Source organism: Macaca fascicularis, chromosome 2, assembly GCF_037993035.2.
Source record: "Macaca fascicularis isolate 582-1 chromosome 2, T2T-MFA8v1.1".
NCBI classification, from domain to species: Eukaryota; Metazoa; Chordata; class Mammalia; order Primates; family Cercopithecidae; genus Macaca; species Macaca fascicularis.
Genome location: NC_088376.1, coordinates 82,636,803 through 82,652,733, shown reverse-complemented (window position 1 = coordinate 82,652,733; position 15,931 = coordinate 82,636,803). Strand labels below are relative to the sequence as shown.

General features: G+C 41.3%; 1 protein-coding gene across 17 annotated transcripts in view; it reads left to right on the top strand.

Moving 5' to 3' along the window:
- Positions 1-15,931, top strand: part of TNIK (TRAF2 and NCK interacting kinase) — a 409,008-nt gene that overhangs the window by 283,415 nt on the left and 109,662 nt on the right. For all 17 annotated transcript variants that reach the window (XM_074031398.1, XM_074031397.1, XM_045385097.2 and 14 more), the window contains 3 exons: positions 2,939-2,993; positions 4,987-5,065; positions 14,778-14,953. In XM_074031398.1, coding sequence (XP_073887499.1) covers positions 2,939-2,993; positions 4,987-5,065; positions 14,778-14,953 — 310 coding nt within the window. The remainder of the gene's footprint in view (positions 1-2,938; positions 2,994-4,986; positions 5,066-14,777; positions 14,954-15,931) is intronic.

Here is a 15,931-nt window from a genome sequence, read left to right as displayed (position 1 = left end):
TACCAGCCCTAGAACACTTAGGTTTTGCTACTTTCAAGTGTTTTTCATTTGTTCATTCATTCAATAAATATTTATTAAGGGCCTACTGTGTGCCAGGAACTGTTCTAGGTACTTTGGAGACATCTGACAACAGGACAAAGATCCTTGCCCTGTGGCTCTTATGTTCTTAGGTATGTGTGCTGGAGGTAAGGGGCACAAGCAACAAACACAAAACATGGTAAATTAGTGATGAATAAACATGTCGTATGTTAGAGGTGGTTAGTTCTGTGGAGGACAAATATGGGGAAGGGGAATGAGCAGTGCTGGGTGGAGGTCCCAGTGGTCCTCATTGAGAACACAGGGGTTGAGCAGGCTTTGGGGAGGTGAGGGAGTCAGCCAGCACATCACTGGTGAGGTGCTGCAGGCAGAGGGAACAGCTTGAGTCAAGATCCAAAGGTAGAAGTGTGTGTGGGCCTTCTGAGCATTTTCCTTCTCCTTGATCTGAGGCCTGGCCTTGCGTTCTTCTTACCCCAGAACTATCATTTTGTTTCACATGTATTGGTTTTCAACCCAGCTCAAAGCTTCCTGGACTTGAAAGCCATTTAAATTGGACCCTTCTGTTGCAGTTAGGGCCATGGAGCCTGGCTGCCACCGTCTTACTTGTGCCTTATTTCACACTATAGAAACACTCAATTCCGAGGGATTTGGGGAAAATGGTGGTAGAACTACCAAGGCCTGGAGATACTAGAGTCTTATCGAAATAGCACAGGGACCTTAAGAGCCAACCCACCGTTTCCAGACTATTCTTGCTGTGTTTCCTGTTTAAAGCCTCCTGAACAGCAAATGACTCAGTGTTTCTTTCATGTTCCCAAATGATTATCTTTGTCTATCAACCATAAAACCCCAGGTACAATAGAACTGCATTTCCATCTTTACCAGTTATTGCTCCTGAGCCAACTTGTAATAGATGAGCTGAACCTTCCCCATCAGCTCTGGAAATAACCTCACTCAGCGAGGCCAAGAGCCACTGGGAAACTCAGTCACTTGCTAGGCTAGAGAAACATGGGGTGCAGATTGCGTTTAATGAAAATCTTTGTGTATATCTTGAAACATAACAAAGAGAAGGGACAAGAGTTGCCTTTGTGAGTTGTGTTATATGCACAGAGTTCCTTGGAGTCTTAGAATGATAGTGTTGTGAAGGTGCATTGCTATTCCCGGTTGAACTGAGAACTGGTAACATTTAAAGAATCCCCCTTGCTCCTAGTGTGAGATTACACATGTGCCCCAGCCACCTGCTCTCAGGTAGACTGCACTTTAGGCAAGAGGCTAGATCCCCTAGAAAGCCACCTCCACATTGTGCAGGGCTCTGCCCAATTACTGAACAGCCCTGAGTGTGACTTCACAGGATATGAGAAACTTAGTTCTAGGGAATGACTCAGCATGAAGGTTATGAATTTTATGAAGCTGTCTTCCAGTTACATCTCTTTTTCATGTGGTCTTGACATTTGTTTGATGGCAATAGCAAGGAAACTTACCTTTGATCACTCTAATCTCAGAGAATTTTGAAAAATATACAAAATGCATGAGGTATTTAAAATGAGATATCTATGTTAGGATGTGGGCCATTGATACTAGATTTTCTTACCAATCTGCTGTGGAACTGAGGCAGCAAGCCTCTTTTTGGTGTTTTCTAACCACGTTTTCCCCATCTCTTGGTTTTCCCCCTCTCGTGCAATATTTAGAGACTACTGAGCCACAGACAGAGTATGGGAGGAGAATATTGTTAGAGATTGAGATTGTACAGGTAGAAGTGGAGGCATTAGCCTAGAAAATTCTGTTCAGAGAATAAAAGTCAGTCTAAGCATAAGAAATAATATAAAGGTATACTGGCCTCTATTGTACATACTAGTCTAGTCACAAAATAGACCGTATTTATCTTTTCAACAAATACACTGAGTACCTCCTACTGTGCCCAACTCTGATCTAAGCACAAGAGAGACATCAGTGAATGCCATCATCCACAAGTCTCCGTGTCCTCATCTTACTAGGTAAAACGATATGAAATTGCTGTTTTTATAGTTAAAAACAATTGAATATAAATAACACCTACTATCTGATCCAGCCATTCCACTCCCAGGTATTTAACTAAAAGAAGTAAAAGCATACACCCTCAGATTTGTACACCAATGTTTGCAGCACCTGTATCTGTAATAGCCCAAACTGGAAACAGTCCAAATGCAAAAACCGTGATACGTTCATAGAATGAAATACTACACAGCAATAAAAAGGAGTGAAATACTGATATGTGCTACAACATGGATGGGCTTCAGAAACATTATTCTATGTGAAAGAGACCGAATACAAAAGACCACACATGATATTATTTCACTTATACAAAACTTTGGAAGTTACAAACTAATTCACAGTGACAGAAAGCAGATCATTGGTTACCTAGGGACAGGAGAGTGGGGATGGGTTCAGGCAGAAAAGGAAGGAGGCAAATGAGATCTTTGGGGGATGATGGATATGTTTACTGTTTTGATTGTGGTGATGGGTTCACAGGAGGATCCCTATGTTATACCTTATCAAATGGTGTACTTTATGTGCAGTTTATTATATGACAATTATAGCTCAATGATGGTGTTATAAACAGTCAAATAGCAGCAATTTCCTATGGTTCAATTCACAGATAAATTTCAGTAATGAATTAATTTAAAAATTTTTTATATTCATTTTTCATACATTTATTGATAAGCTGCCATGTTCCAGATACCATGAATGGTACTGTCAGTGAAAAGTGAGTAAGACTGTTTCTGCTTTGAAGGTTAGTGGAAGAAACAGGTTTGTAAACAGACAGCTGAATGACTTTCCCACAGGCAGTGCTGAAGCAATTACCAGGTTTAACCAAATTGTCCTTTGTCTATTGAATTTATGTGTGTGTCTGCCCCTTCTTTTTCAGAGTGACTTGTGGTCTTTGGGAATCACCGCCATTGAAATGGCAGAAGGTGCTCCCCGTAAGTACCCTCCTCTGGGGTGAAATCTGTTGCTGGTCTGCTCTGCAGGTAACTGAAGTTTCCTTGCCAGGAGCTGCAGTTGCTTTACTTCCACTACACCGAGCCCTGCATGGATTCAAGCTGGCATATTTAGAAAGCAGAATCATCTTAAATCAACCAGGAATCCATTCATTTCAGAGCAGTGGGAAAATCCTGTTTTTATTTAAAAAAAAAAAAAAAAAGGAAGAAAAAGAAAGCATACTTTGGGGAGTCTTGTTTGTTGTACAGATTGGAACATCATTTATTCTGGACTACTCCTCACCTGTCATAAAACCATGACCAACTCACAAGACTATAAACTCCAATGTATGAAAATCCAAAATTAATTTTCAGTGCACTGGTTATACAAATTGCTATTACTCCTCTTAAAATACTGATGTTTAAAATTTTAGATTTCCCTTCTATTTGAGGCAGAGTGGCTAGGGCTCCAGCAGTCTTGAGAATCTCAGTTCCTTGAGATTTGGAGTATTGGCCCTGGCAGAGAGTCTCTGTCCAAAGAGACTGTGTTTCACGGATCTCCATATAGGAAGTATAACTGGTTGACAGCCCCAGCTGCTGCAGTGGCACCAGGCCACACCTTTGAAGGGTCACTCCCCACCTAGTGACCTAGCACAGTGGGGTTACTAAGGCAGGCCCTTTCCTGGAGGACACAAGATTCCTTCATAGACAGCTTTCACCCAAGTAATACCCTGTGACTTCGCAAGACCTGCAGGACACTCTGGGACCCTTCCACCTACCTTCTCCCTCTCTCCTTCACTCAGGGTCAGACTTGCATAGCAATGTGATGACTTCCCATACTGCCTCGCTCCTTCCCTGTTTCCATTCACATAGTAATTTACCCACTAATATCCTTGGTGTCTGCATCTCAAAGGACCAGTACAAAAATAGGCCCTTTATTTGCATGACAGGTTGTTATACTTAAGACTTTCACCTTCAGGTTGTCATCGTTTTCTTACTTCTCAGTCTAGAATTGGTAGAACTCATCTGTAGCATGATTGATTTGGAGTGCTGGTTGACAAAATTGCCCTCATTCACAATGCTAATAGGCATGTGTGAATCAGAAAAATAATATATTGCAGTCTTAAACCATATTATCATTCTTGATGAGTGGTAGACAGGGCTAAAAATAAACTTCTGCCCACAGAATCCTTTGGCTTTTAGGGAGCACATATTCTTATTCTAGCTACAAAGTAGAAATTCTCCCAGATATTTGAAAAGTAAACTAATAAAATATTTTTATTAAAGTAAGAACATATGAGTGCTTTCACTATAAATGATAATGTCATGTTTACAAGATGAGATCTTTTTATAACTTTGTTTTTCTGCCAGACTCTGTGTGACTTAATCCTCTGGGCTTCCTGGGGCCGGCCAGTGAATTTAAAAACAAAATGAAACAAAACCTGTTACAACACCTGAAAAGCCATTCGGGATATCTGGAAACAGAGAAAATGGGGCTCTGGGCTGGTGTTTTGGACTCCAAAAATCTGTGTAGATAACATTGCATTTGGATGAGCTGTCAATGTGTAAGAAATAGATGGGATAATCAAATGTCTTTTATTTATGGCTTAGTCTTTTACTAATTAAACGTAGCTTACCATCTCCATTGTAGTTGTCATCTGATGTTATTTACTTTCAATGTCAGGTGGTCATTCATGGCAAGATGGCTGGTTGTTGACCCTTTAACTTAGTTTCCTTAAATATGAAGTAAACATGTATTCACTAGAAATGTTAGCAGTAGCTATGTGAACCATGTTGTATTTTGAGACTCCTGTAAATGGACATTAGATCTTTCAAATGCTCGTCAAATGGAAGCATTTGGATATTCTGACTTCGTGCTCAATCATGGTGTGTAAACTCAGTGGGTCATTGGGCAGCATTATCTGCACAGCCAAGACGAGCTTGGCCTGGATTTGGCCTCCTAACTGTAGCTGGCCCTTGTTTTGGTCTCTTGCAGCTCTCTGTGACATGCACCCTATGAGAGCTCTCTTCCTCATCCCCCGGAACCCAGCGCCTCGGCTGAAGTCTAAGAAGTGGTGAGTTTGGTCTTCGATGTTTTGCAGATTTAAGGGTGAGGTTTTCTTGTGATTCTATTTTGGATTAGCTCTAATCCCTAGGTCCTACGGATAGAATGAGACTAACATATATTGTGACTTGGTGAATTACTTTCCATATGCTGTCATTCGTCTTAAAGTACATATGGAGTATCTACTGTTTGTACAGCAAGTCTTGATTCCCCCACCTTTAAGGTAAGAAATCATTAGCCAGAATGGGTAAGTGAAGCCCAAGTAATAACATGAAAGCTCTTTGATTTATAATTCCAAGTCATATCTTTCCTGGCAGCACAGAACACCTTATCAGAGAGGGTGATAGTTTAGATTGGCTGATTTCTCTTCTGTTCCTTACAACAATCATTCCCTAAGTGCATATACACACCAGTTAATGTTGGAGATTATTTCTCTGCTACATGTATGAGCATTTGCAGTTTTTTTGTTTTTACGACTGTTTTCACATATGGCAGGTGATACTGGCTTCTTATTTGGGGCAGCAATTTAACTTTTCCTTTTAATAAACTTACATAAAATGGTGGCTTAATTTAAAGGAAACTACTACATGAATAGCAGTATGAGTGGTGTGAAGTAAAGGCAAAAATTATATTGATAGGATATGACTGACATTTGGGAAACAGTTCTACAGGTTAAGCCAGATGTTGGATGTTTTGACTTTTTTGGGATAATTATATAGTTGGGATAACCAAAGTTCATTGCTTCCTCCTTTCTTCCTATGGAAATGGTGTATCCTCCCTGATACATTCTTGAATCTCGGATTACTCTTGCACTGAGGTCAATTCCTGCACTACTTCCGACCTCCTATCCTTTTTCTAGAGATAAGTCCTGGGCAGTGAGACCATGAAGGGACAGGATCCTTCTGCCTCTTTCCATAGCCCTTCATGATCAGGTGCTTGACTGCGACCCTCATGTTTCCCACCCACCCACAGGTTCACCTCTACCACACAGGAGGCAGCCTTAATTACTACCAGTCATCTACTAATGAGAGCCACCCTGGTGGAACAGAGGAAAGGGCATGCTGCACAGAAAGAGGGAAGGAAACAGCCAGAAAAGAGATGGCAGCCTCAGAATAGCCGGGCCCTGTGAGGGGAGTGAGAGTTGCTATTGGTAACAAGGAGGCAGAGCGTTTCCTGCCCCTCCTTCCTCTGCAGAGGGTCACTGTGGTGCAAGACAACCCTTCTCTCCCCAGCAACAGCCCTCCCATTGGGTATCAGACATCATGTGATCGGCAAAGCACCCCCAACACTCTGCTTCCTCTCCTCTCCCTGGATCAGACTCCCAGGGAGGGGGGCTGGCTCAGTTCTCTTCCCTGGAAGCGACAGTGACACTACAAAGCCCTCTGCTAGGTTCCTGCTTGACATCTGAGCTGAGTCTGCAGTATACAGTGGGCTTTACTTACCCTGTTCCCTGCCCTGTCTTCTCCTTGCCTCCCTTTACTGCTGCTGGACACGTATTCCGAGCTTTTCCACAGAGGAGGACAAACTGGCCCTCCACAGATGTATTTGGCTGTCACAGTGTGGTCATACGCCCCATTTTAAAAATATGTGTATTAATTGGCAACACTTAAAAATCTGTCAGTTGAGCATTACATTTAGATTTCTGGCCTTTTTCTTGCAAAGATGCAGTGAAATGCCTGCAAAAAGATGTTAGCTCCTACTCCCATTTAGGACAAGTGATTGTCCTCCTCCAGCTGCCACCTCCCCCCAACTCAGAAGCTGGTGTCAGTTGGTTAGTATACATCTCCTGTTTTCTTTTTCTTTTTCTTTTTTTTTTTTTTTTTTTTTTTTTGAGGCAGAGTCTTGCTCTGTCACCCAGGCTGGAGTGCAGTGGTGCGATCTCGGCTCACTGCAACCTCCACCTCCCAGGTTCACGCCATTCTCCTGCTTCGGCCTCCCAAGTAGCTGGGACTACAGGCGCCCGCCACCACACCTGGCTAATTTTTTGTATTTTTTTTTTAGTAGAGACGGGGTTTCACCGTGTTGGCCAGGATGGTCTCGATCTCCTGACCTCGTGATCCACCCGCCTCAGCCTCCCAAAGTGCTGGGATTACAGGCATGAGCCACCGCACCTGGCCACATCTCCTGTTTTCATCTTAACCATGGTCTACACCACCCCTTTTTGTGACCTGCCTGACCCCACAGAAAAGTGAGTGAACAGCCCTTGCCCTACAGTGTTGGTTTACTGACTGAGATCCAAAAAGATCAACGGTGTGCTGACCTTGTTTGAGAAATACAGACTTTTAGGACAAGGCAGGCTGATTTTTCAGCTTCAAACTTTTGACAAAAACTAATTTTTAATAATGCTGGAGGGAGCTGGAGAAGTTTGGAAACACTGAGAAGTCCAGGCCAATTTCATCTCATCCTGCCACCTTGCACACCTTTCCCTGATGTGGAAGGAAAGCTGGGTAGGAAAGCTATGGGAAAGTCCCATATTGTCATACAGGGAAAGGAAAAGTAACCTGATTGTTAGAGAGTGACTAGGGAAAGAGTAGCCCTGATAATGTGCCATTTCACACTTGGATCCCAGCCTTTGTAGAGGTGGTGGTGCAGCCTCCAGGCACATGATACTTGACAGCAGACATAGCTCCCATTTCTCTGCAATACAATTCCACCAGTTTTTAAGTGAAAATATTTAAACACTTCAGAGTATTTTATCTTGAAAGCGCAGGTCCAAAGTGATTTGAAGTAAGTTAGGGTTTACTTTAATAGACTCTAGTGTTTGAGAGGAAATGAAACATTTTGTTTATTTTTTTTTTAATTATTTAAAAGAAAAAGACCCCCTCCCCCGACCAAGAGACGAAACTCCAAAATGTTCTTTTATTTCTAGCTATTCTTGGGGAGGGGAAGGAGGGGAGGGATAGCATTAGGAGATATACCTAATGTAAATGATGAGTTAATGGGTGCAGCACACCAACATGGCACATGTATATATATGTAACAAACCTGCGCTTTGTGCACATGTACCGTAGAACTTAAAGTATAATTAAAAAAAAAAATTTTTTTTTTCTAGCTATTCTCTACCTAAATGAGTTATCGGGTTAAATGCATTGTTCTCAGTGTGTATATCAATACCTGACCAAAGGGGGCGCCATTGTGGAGACAGTGCCATGAACTCTTCATGACAAAACATTCAATCAAGCATCATTTTCAACATGACTGAGTCTACAACATACAACTTGTGCCTTCAGGATTTGAGAAATAAAGGCAGTGGCACTGCTCTTTCCACTGTCATCATGGAGGGAAAGGAGACCGCCACCACTCACAGCAGCCCAGTTCTTCCTTCCCTGTTGGTATGATGAGGAGAGGCCTTTGTGGTATGGGATGATGAAATTACGGCACCACTGAATGTTCAGGCAGCTCAGCCATTTAATAATAAGTTGTCTGGGAGGGTTGTAACCTTAGTGGAATCAGAAGAAAACCAAAGATGCTCTCACCCTCTACCTCCATATCAGCACCAGCAAGTGAATAGTAAGACTGGGATTCCCATTTTCTCTTCCTGTCTCTTGTGCGTGGGTGGATTCCACTCGCAGGGGTAAACTATCTCCTTCAAAAGATTTTCTCCTCCCTTCTCTTGCCACCCTGCTCATCCACACTCACCCTCACAAGTATACTCAGTGTCACTGCTTCCCTCCAGGGCTTTCTGGAGAAGGATAAGAATGGTTCCATTACATATAAAGCGGTGACTCTTTCATGTGCCCTTTAAATTTGAAGAGTCCACACAGGCAAAGCAGCCCTCAGTTGAGATCATTAGAAAAATCATAACTGCTTATACGTACAAGCTCCACTGGTCCAAGCTGCTCATGCTCCGGATGCAGATGTGGAGGCCCAGCGAGGCTAAGTGGTGTGTTTGCACGAGTTCTAGCCTCCTCACTGGGAGAACCAGTCTGGACTCAGCCTCCTGCTTTTGCTCCAAGCCTAAAAATCACCCCCATGATTTTATGAGGCACCAGTTCTGATTCTTGGTGGGTTGTCAGACTTTTGTTTTGAGATATGACAAAGTTCATGTGTGTGTGTGTTTTCTAAATATAATAATAATACAAAGCAAATATCAGAAATTCCTTCAAATAGACTGAATTTGCTAGTAGTAATGTGACTTTGAACTTTGGACTTTATTAAAATCCAGCTAAAAACTATTACACAGACTTTAAAAATTAACCTTTTTTGGCCGGGCGCGGTGGCTCAAGCCTGTAATCCCAGCACTTTGGGAGGCCGAGACGGGCGGATCATGAGGTCAGGAGATGAGACCATCCTGGCTAACACGGTGAAACCCTGTCTCTACTAAAAATACAAAAAACTAGCCGAGCGTGGTGGTGGGCACCTGTAGTCCCAGCTACCCGGGGGGCTGAGGCAGGAGAATGGCATGAACCCGGGAGGCGGAGCTTGCAGTGAGCTGAGATCCTGCCACTGCACTCCAGCCTGGGCAACAGAGTGAGACTCCGTCTCAAAAAAAAAGAAAAAAATTAAGCTTTTTGTGCAGCCTCCTTGGAGACAACAGCCCAGTTGACTCTTCCTGCTAAGCTATTTAACCCATATGTGAAATAATTCCCTTAAAGAACTCTATGTTTACTCAGTTCAACAGAAAGGAGGATTTCTTTTTTTTTTTAGAGATAGTCTCATTCTGTCACCCAGGCTAGTGTACAGTGGTGCAATCATAGCTCACTGCAGCCTCAAACTTCTGGGCTCAAATGATCCTCCTGCCTCAGCCTCCCAAGTAGCTAGAACTACAAGTGCATGCCACCATGCTCAGCTAATTTTTTCTATTGTTTATAGAGAAAATGTCTTGCTGTATTGCCCAGGCTGGTCTTGAACTCCTGGCCTCAAGCAATCCATCCATCTCGGCCTCCCAAAGCACTGGGATTATAGGTGTGAACTACCTAGCCAGAAGCGGGGATTTCTGCTCCTCAGTCCTAAAGGCGGATGCTGTGTTCCTTAAGCCCAGTGATGCTCAGAGATTGCTGGAGGCAATGTCATTATAGTCATCATAATAATAATAGCAAACACATATATGGAATTTATGATACCAAGAATGTTCTCAATATTTTACATGAATTAATTCACTTATGACAATTTTTTGAGATAAGTACTAATAATATCCCCATTGAATACAGCCAGGGAAACTGAGACACATAGAAGTTAAGTAATTTGTCCAAGTTAGTAAGCGATGCGACTCAAAGTAAAGGAAGAGGGTAGCTTTTGGAAATAGGGCAGGGCCAATGCAAATTTTAAGGCCAAATTGCATTTAGGGAGTCTGATGATTACCAAAAACTTTTAACCCAACTGATTATAATGGCTAATGTAACAATCTTTCCAGCATTTTGAATTCCCCCAACACAATTTAACATATAAACAGGTTCAATTTGGGAAGATAAAGTATTTAGTGACTGATAGTAGAACTAGTGTTCTCACACTGTAGGTACCAATCATTACCATTTATTTCTCCATGCCAACCCTTGGGAAATTAGTATTACTAACCTTAGGTGTTTTTATTGTATAAGAGACAGAACTAAATTACTATCAGTGGAGATTCAAGCAATAAAGTTATATAAATGTACTTTAAACTCATTAGAACACTCAGCAAACAGTGAGGTAATATTCAACATAGGTGAAGTGTTTTCACTCTTAAACAAGTGTGTAATTAAGCATATTGATTCTTTGGTCATGCTAACTTAAATAAGAAACTATGAATCCTTCTTTGAAGACTCGTTTTAAGTAAACATTATTTTCTCTTCAAAGGATGCCATTTGAAGAAGATATGAAATATATTACCAGCTTCGTAGTCCTGCACAAGTAGGCCTACCTTTTAGGCCCAAATATCTCTGAGTTTTTTTCTCCCAGCAAGGCATACTGGGAAAAAGGACTCTGTTTAATAACTAATCCCATTAAACTTGAGCACTATTCCATTCTGGAGATTTCTCTGACTGTTTTTTTAGATGTCAATATCGGGGAATAGAATGCAAGTCTATTAAATGTGGATCTCACTTTTAAATCGAATGTGATTTCTTTTCTTTATCAACCTCTAATTAATAGTTGGTTGAGCAGTTTAAACAAGCACTTCCGGCGGATGTGGTGGCCCATGCCTGTGATACCAGTACTTTGGGAGGCTGAGGCAGGCGAATCACTTGAGGTCAGGAGTTTGAGACCAGCCTGGCCAACATGGCAAAACCTTGTCTCTACTAAAAATACAGAAATTAGCCAGGTGTGGTGTCACACACTTGTAGTCCCAGCTACTCGGGAGGCTGAGGCAGGAGAATCACTTGAACCTGAGAGGCAGAGTTTGCAGTGTGCTGAGATCATGCCATTGCACTCCAGCCTGGGTGACACAGCAAGACTCCATCTCAAATAATAATAATAATAATAAAAATAAACACTTCCTTCTAGTTGCCAGCAAGAAAAAGAGAACTGCCATTTATATTCCTTGTAAATATTTCATACCTTTCTGTCTTAAGTTTTGTTTTCATCTTTTTAATACTGATTTTTCTACCTGGAAAAGTACTGTATGGTGTTCGTTTATATCTTCATGCAGGTCAACCTCATTCTCTTCAGTTCATTCTGTAGGAGTGTCCTTTATTTCATTACATTTTTCTGGCAAGGTTTCTTCTTAGATGAGATCGTATTTATGCCTCCACAGATTTATTTGATTGATCTGAGAAAAAGAAGAATATCCACTCTCCAAACCTCCCTTTCTGTCCCTCAAAAGTGCAGACTTGAAGGTGGCCATATTGCAGCTCTTGCCCAGAACCTTCATCATGCATTCACTCATGCACCAAACACGCAAATCAGGTAGTGTGCTCATGATGCAAAGATGGCTCAGGCACGTCTGATGCGGTTGATAATTTTCAGTGTGAAGCAGCAAGGATGTGCACGGAAGCACTTAACAAGGAGGTGCATAGAGTGTCCTGCTGTCATTATTTCTAGTCCACAGTATGGCCAACCCTGATTCATCCTGGGCAACCCCAAGCACAGTAGGCTACCTTTATTTCTAGGTAAAGTATTTTAAAAACTTGAATGTAGCTTAGCAATTTAGAGTGGAAGAAAAATACCAGTGATTCAGTACTTTAAAAACACAGAATAAAGTGAAAAACTGCTTTGACCAGGGCAGCACTAGAGAGTGGTGCATACAAAAGTGCCCTGTCATGTTTGAGTGTTGAAGAACATGTTCCCCATTGTGTTCTGTGTGGTGAGGGCACCTCTCAGGCCTGAAGAGTATGTATGCAGGGACTGCTGGGCAAAGGCTCAATCCTGGGATCCACTCCTGTATCTCCCCTGTGCACCACAGGAGAGCAACAGAGAGCACAAAACAGATCATTCCTGCTCTGGGCAGGACGGGAAGGGTGACCCGAGTTTCACCAAGGTCTCCTGGAGTGCTTTAGAAAAGCATGCTATTGAGTCATGAGCTTAATTATTGATGACTCTGAACAGTTTCTTGGATCTTTCAGCAAGAACATGCGTGTTCAACTCATGAATCACGGCTGAAGTCCACCATTAATTTCTGCCACATTGTGGTCTTACTGCCATAATCGTAGGTATGTTATCTCTTGCCAGCTGTCCCCTGCCAGGTCTCTGGCATGGGGTTTATCTTTAAGGAAATATTGCCTTTCTAAAGGGAGATAAATTTGCCTCTGGGTGTGAACTTAATTCTTTAAAGTTAAATGTCTTAAGTCCTTGAGTTAATGACAAACGTACACATAGAGCCTGTTCTTACTCCTTGGAAAGCAGAGTTCAAAAGTGATTCTGAAACTACTGGTTACACAATTTGCCTAATCAAAGTTCACTTCATCATAGAGGAATCTTGCTTATTTCTACAAAATGCACTCCCTGTTACCTGTCCAACCTTGGTTTTACTTTTCTCCAGCTTGGCATTTTATTATTATTATTATTATTATACTTTTAAGTTCTAGGGTACATGTGCATAACGTGCAGGTTTGTTACATATGTATACTTGTGCCATGTTGGTGTGCTGCACCCATCAACTCGTCGACACCCATCAACTCGTTATTTACATCAGGTATAACTCTAATGCAATCCCTCCCCCCTCCCCATAATAGGCCTCAGTGTGTGATGTTCCCCTTCCCGAGTCCAAGTGATCTCATTGTTCAGTCCCCACCTATGAGTGAACATGTGGTGTTTGGTTTTCTGTTCTTGTGATAGTTTGCTGAGAATGATGGTTTACAGCTGTATCCATGTCCCTACAAAGGACACACACTCATCCTTTTTTATGGCTGCATAGTATTCCATGGTGTATATGTGCCACATTTTCTTAATCCAGTCTGTCACTGATGGACATTTGGGTTGATTCCAAGTCTTTGCTATTGTGAATAGTGCCGCAATGAACATACACGTGAATGTGTCTTTATAGCAGCATGATTTATAATCCTTTGGGTATATAACCAGTAATGGGATGGCTGGGTCATATGGTACTTCTAGTTCTAGATCCTTGAGGAATCGCCATACTGTTTTCCATAATGGTTGAACTAGTTTACAGTCCCACCAACAGTGTAAAAGTGTTCCTATTTCTCCACATCCTCTCCAGCACCTGTTGTTTCCTGACTTTTTAATGATTGCCATTCTAACTGGTATGAGATGGTATCTCATTGTGGTTTTGATTTGCATTTCTCTGATGGCCAGTGATGACGAGCATTTTTTCATGTATCTGTTGGCTGTATGCATGTCTTCTTTTGAGAAATGTCTGTTCGTATCCTTTGCCCACTTTTTGATGGGGTGGTTTGTTTTTTTTCTTGTAAATTTGTTTGAGTTCTTTGTAGGTTCTGGATATTAACCCTTTGTCAGATGAGTAGATTGCAAAAATTTTCTCCCATTCTGTAGGTTGCCTGTTCACTCTGATGGCAGTTTCTTTTGCTGTGCAGAAGCTCTTTAGTTTAATTAGATCCCATTTGTCAATTTTGTCTTTTGTTGCCGTTGCTTTTGGTGTTTTAGACATGAAGTCCTTAATAGCCCATGCCTATGCCCTGAATGGTATTACCTAGGTTTTCTTCTAGGGTTTTTATGGTATTAGGTCTAACATTTAAGTCTCTAATCCATCTTGAATTAATTTTCGTATAAGGAGTAAGGAAAGGATTCAGTTTCAGCTTTCTACTTATGGCTAGCCAATTTTCCCAGCACCATTTATTAAATAGGGAATCCTTTCCCTATTTCTTGTTTTTGTCAGGTTTGTCAAAGATCAGATGGCTGTAGATGCATGGTATTATTTCTAAGGACTCATCTCAGTGTTCCCTAACATATATTATTCTCATCCTAGCCCGAGTTTTTCACTGATTTCCTACATATCTGAACTATCCTCTCCCCAGAGTGATTTTCTCCTAATTCTTTAAGGCCCAGCTATGGTTTTCTTATTCCAGTAGCCCTTCTGGATGTGATTCCCATAGGGTTCTTTTTCTTCCCTGCTTCCTTTTGGTTTGCTGTGTAATGTTACATATAAATTATGCAAAAATGCTTTCATGTGTATAACTACCTTCTGCTACCTTAATTGTACATTGATGATGATGATGCCTTTGAACCCATTATGCCTAATATAGTGCCACACCTGTTTTGCGATTAGTGGATGATCCCTATGCCAGCCAATTGGACCTTAAAAAAAAAAAGTCCCAGCATTTCAGAAATTACACATTTGCTTTTCTTTGAATCGCCGTTTTATCTGTGGATTCATTTCTTTTGTTTGGCAGGTCAAAAAAATTCCAGTCATTTATTGAGAGCTGCTTGGTAAAGAATCACAGCCAGCGACCAGCAACAGAACAATTGATGAAGCATCCATTTATACGAGACCAACCTAATGAGCGACAGGTCCGCATTCAACTCAAGGATCATATTGATAGAACAAAGAAGAAGCGAGGAGAAAAAGGTTAGATGCATGTTTGTATTTCAGCAGCAAAAACAAACGATGGAGTGAATCATGGGCTCTTCGTGTATTTGGAGGTGACTGTGGGGATTTCAATGGGTCGTGTGAGGGGCTGTCTCTGAGACCACAGCCTCTGGGCATCAGTGGTGTGAGACTACTGAAGTAGAATCTTTCATGAAAAAGAAATAGAACTGCAAGAAACATTACCTCTGCCAGATACTGAACAAAGTCATGTTGAGTTATACTATGAAGTACTTTAATATGACAAGTGATTTTCTTAATTCAAATTAATATTCATGTTTAGAAGACTAAAACTCTACAGAAGACAGATAACCTAAAGAAAAAAATTCATCTAGTTGGCATTTTTCTATACTGATATTCTTCAACATTTAAGTTTATGTGCTCTGAGGCTCATTTGTAATTCCATTATTTAGAAGTCAGAAATCATTTTTTTTATAGTTGCAGTGATACAAAAGATCATTAGGTTGCCAGGCTTGCTGAATGGAACATCAGATTTTGAGCTGAAGGTAATTTAACACAGTTCTTTATTTTATATATGCAAAAACACATCTTTGTGACTCTAGCTCTTACATGTCACTGTCTCTTCACTACATCATTGAAAGAACATGAGTCCAAACTTGGGGTCTCAGGCTGTGCCCTACCTTTTTGAATGGAAGCTTACATTTTTAACAAGCATAGAAATGGTATACTCATACTATATATTAGGGAACATTGAGGTGAGCTGCCAAATGAGAAAATGCAAGCCAAAGAAAATTGAAACTGAGGTTGGATGGGTAAGGGGGGTGCATTTGTAGAAATGAGCAAGATTCTCATATGGTGAAGTGACCTTTGATTAGGCAAATTTTGTAACCAGTAATTTCAGAATCACTTTTGAACTTTGCTTTCCAATTAACAACTCAGGAGTCATGGCTAAAGTTCACCATTAATTTCTACTACATTGTGGGCTTGCTGCCATAATCA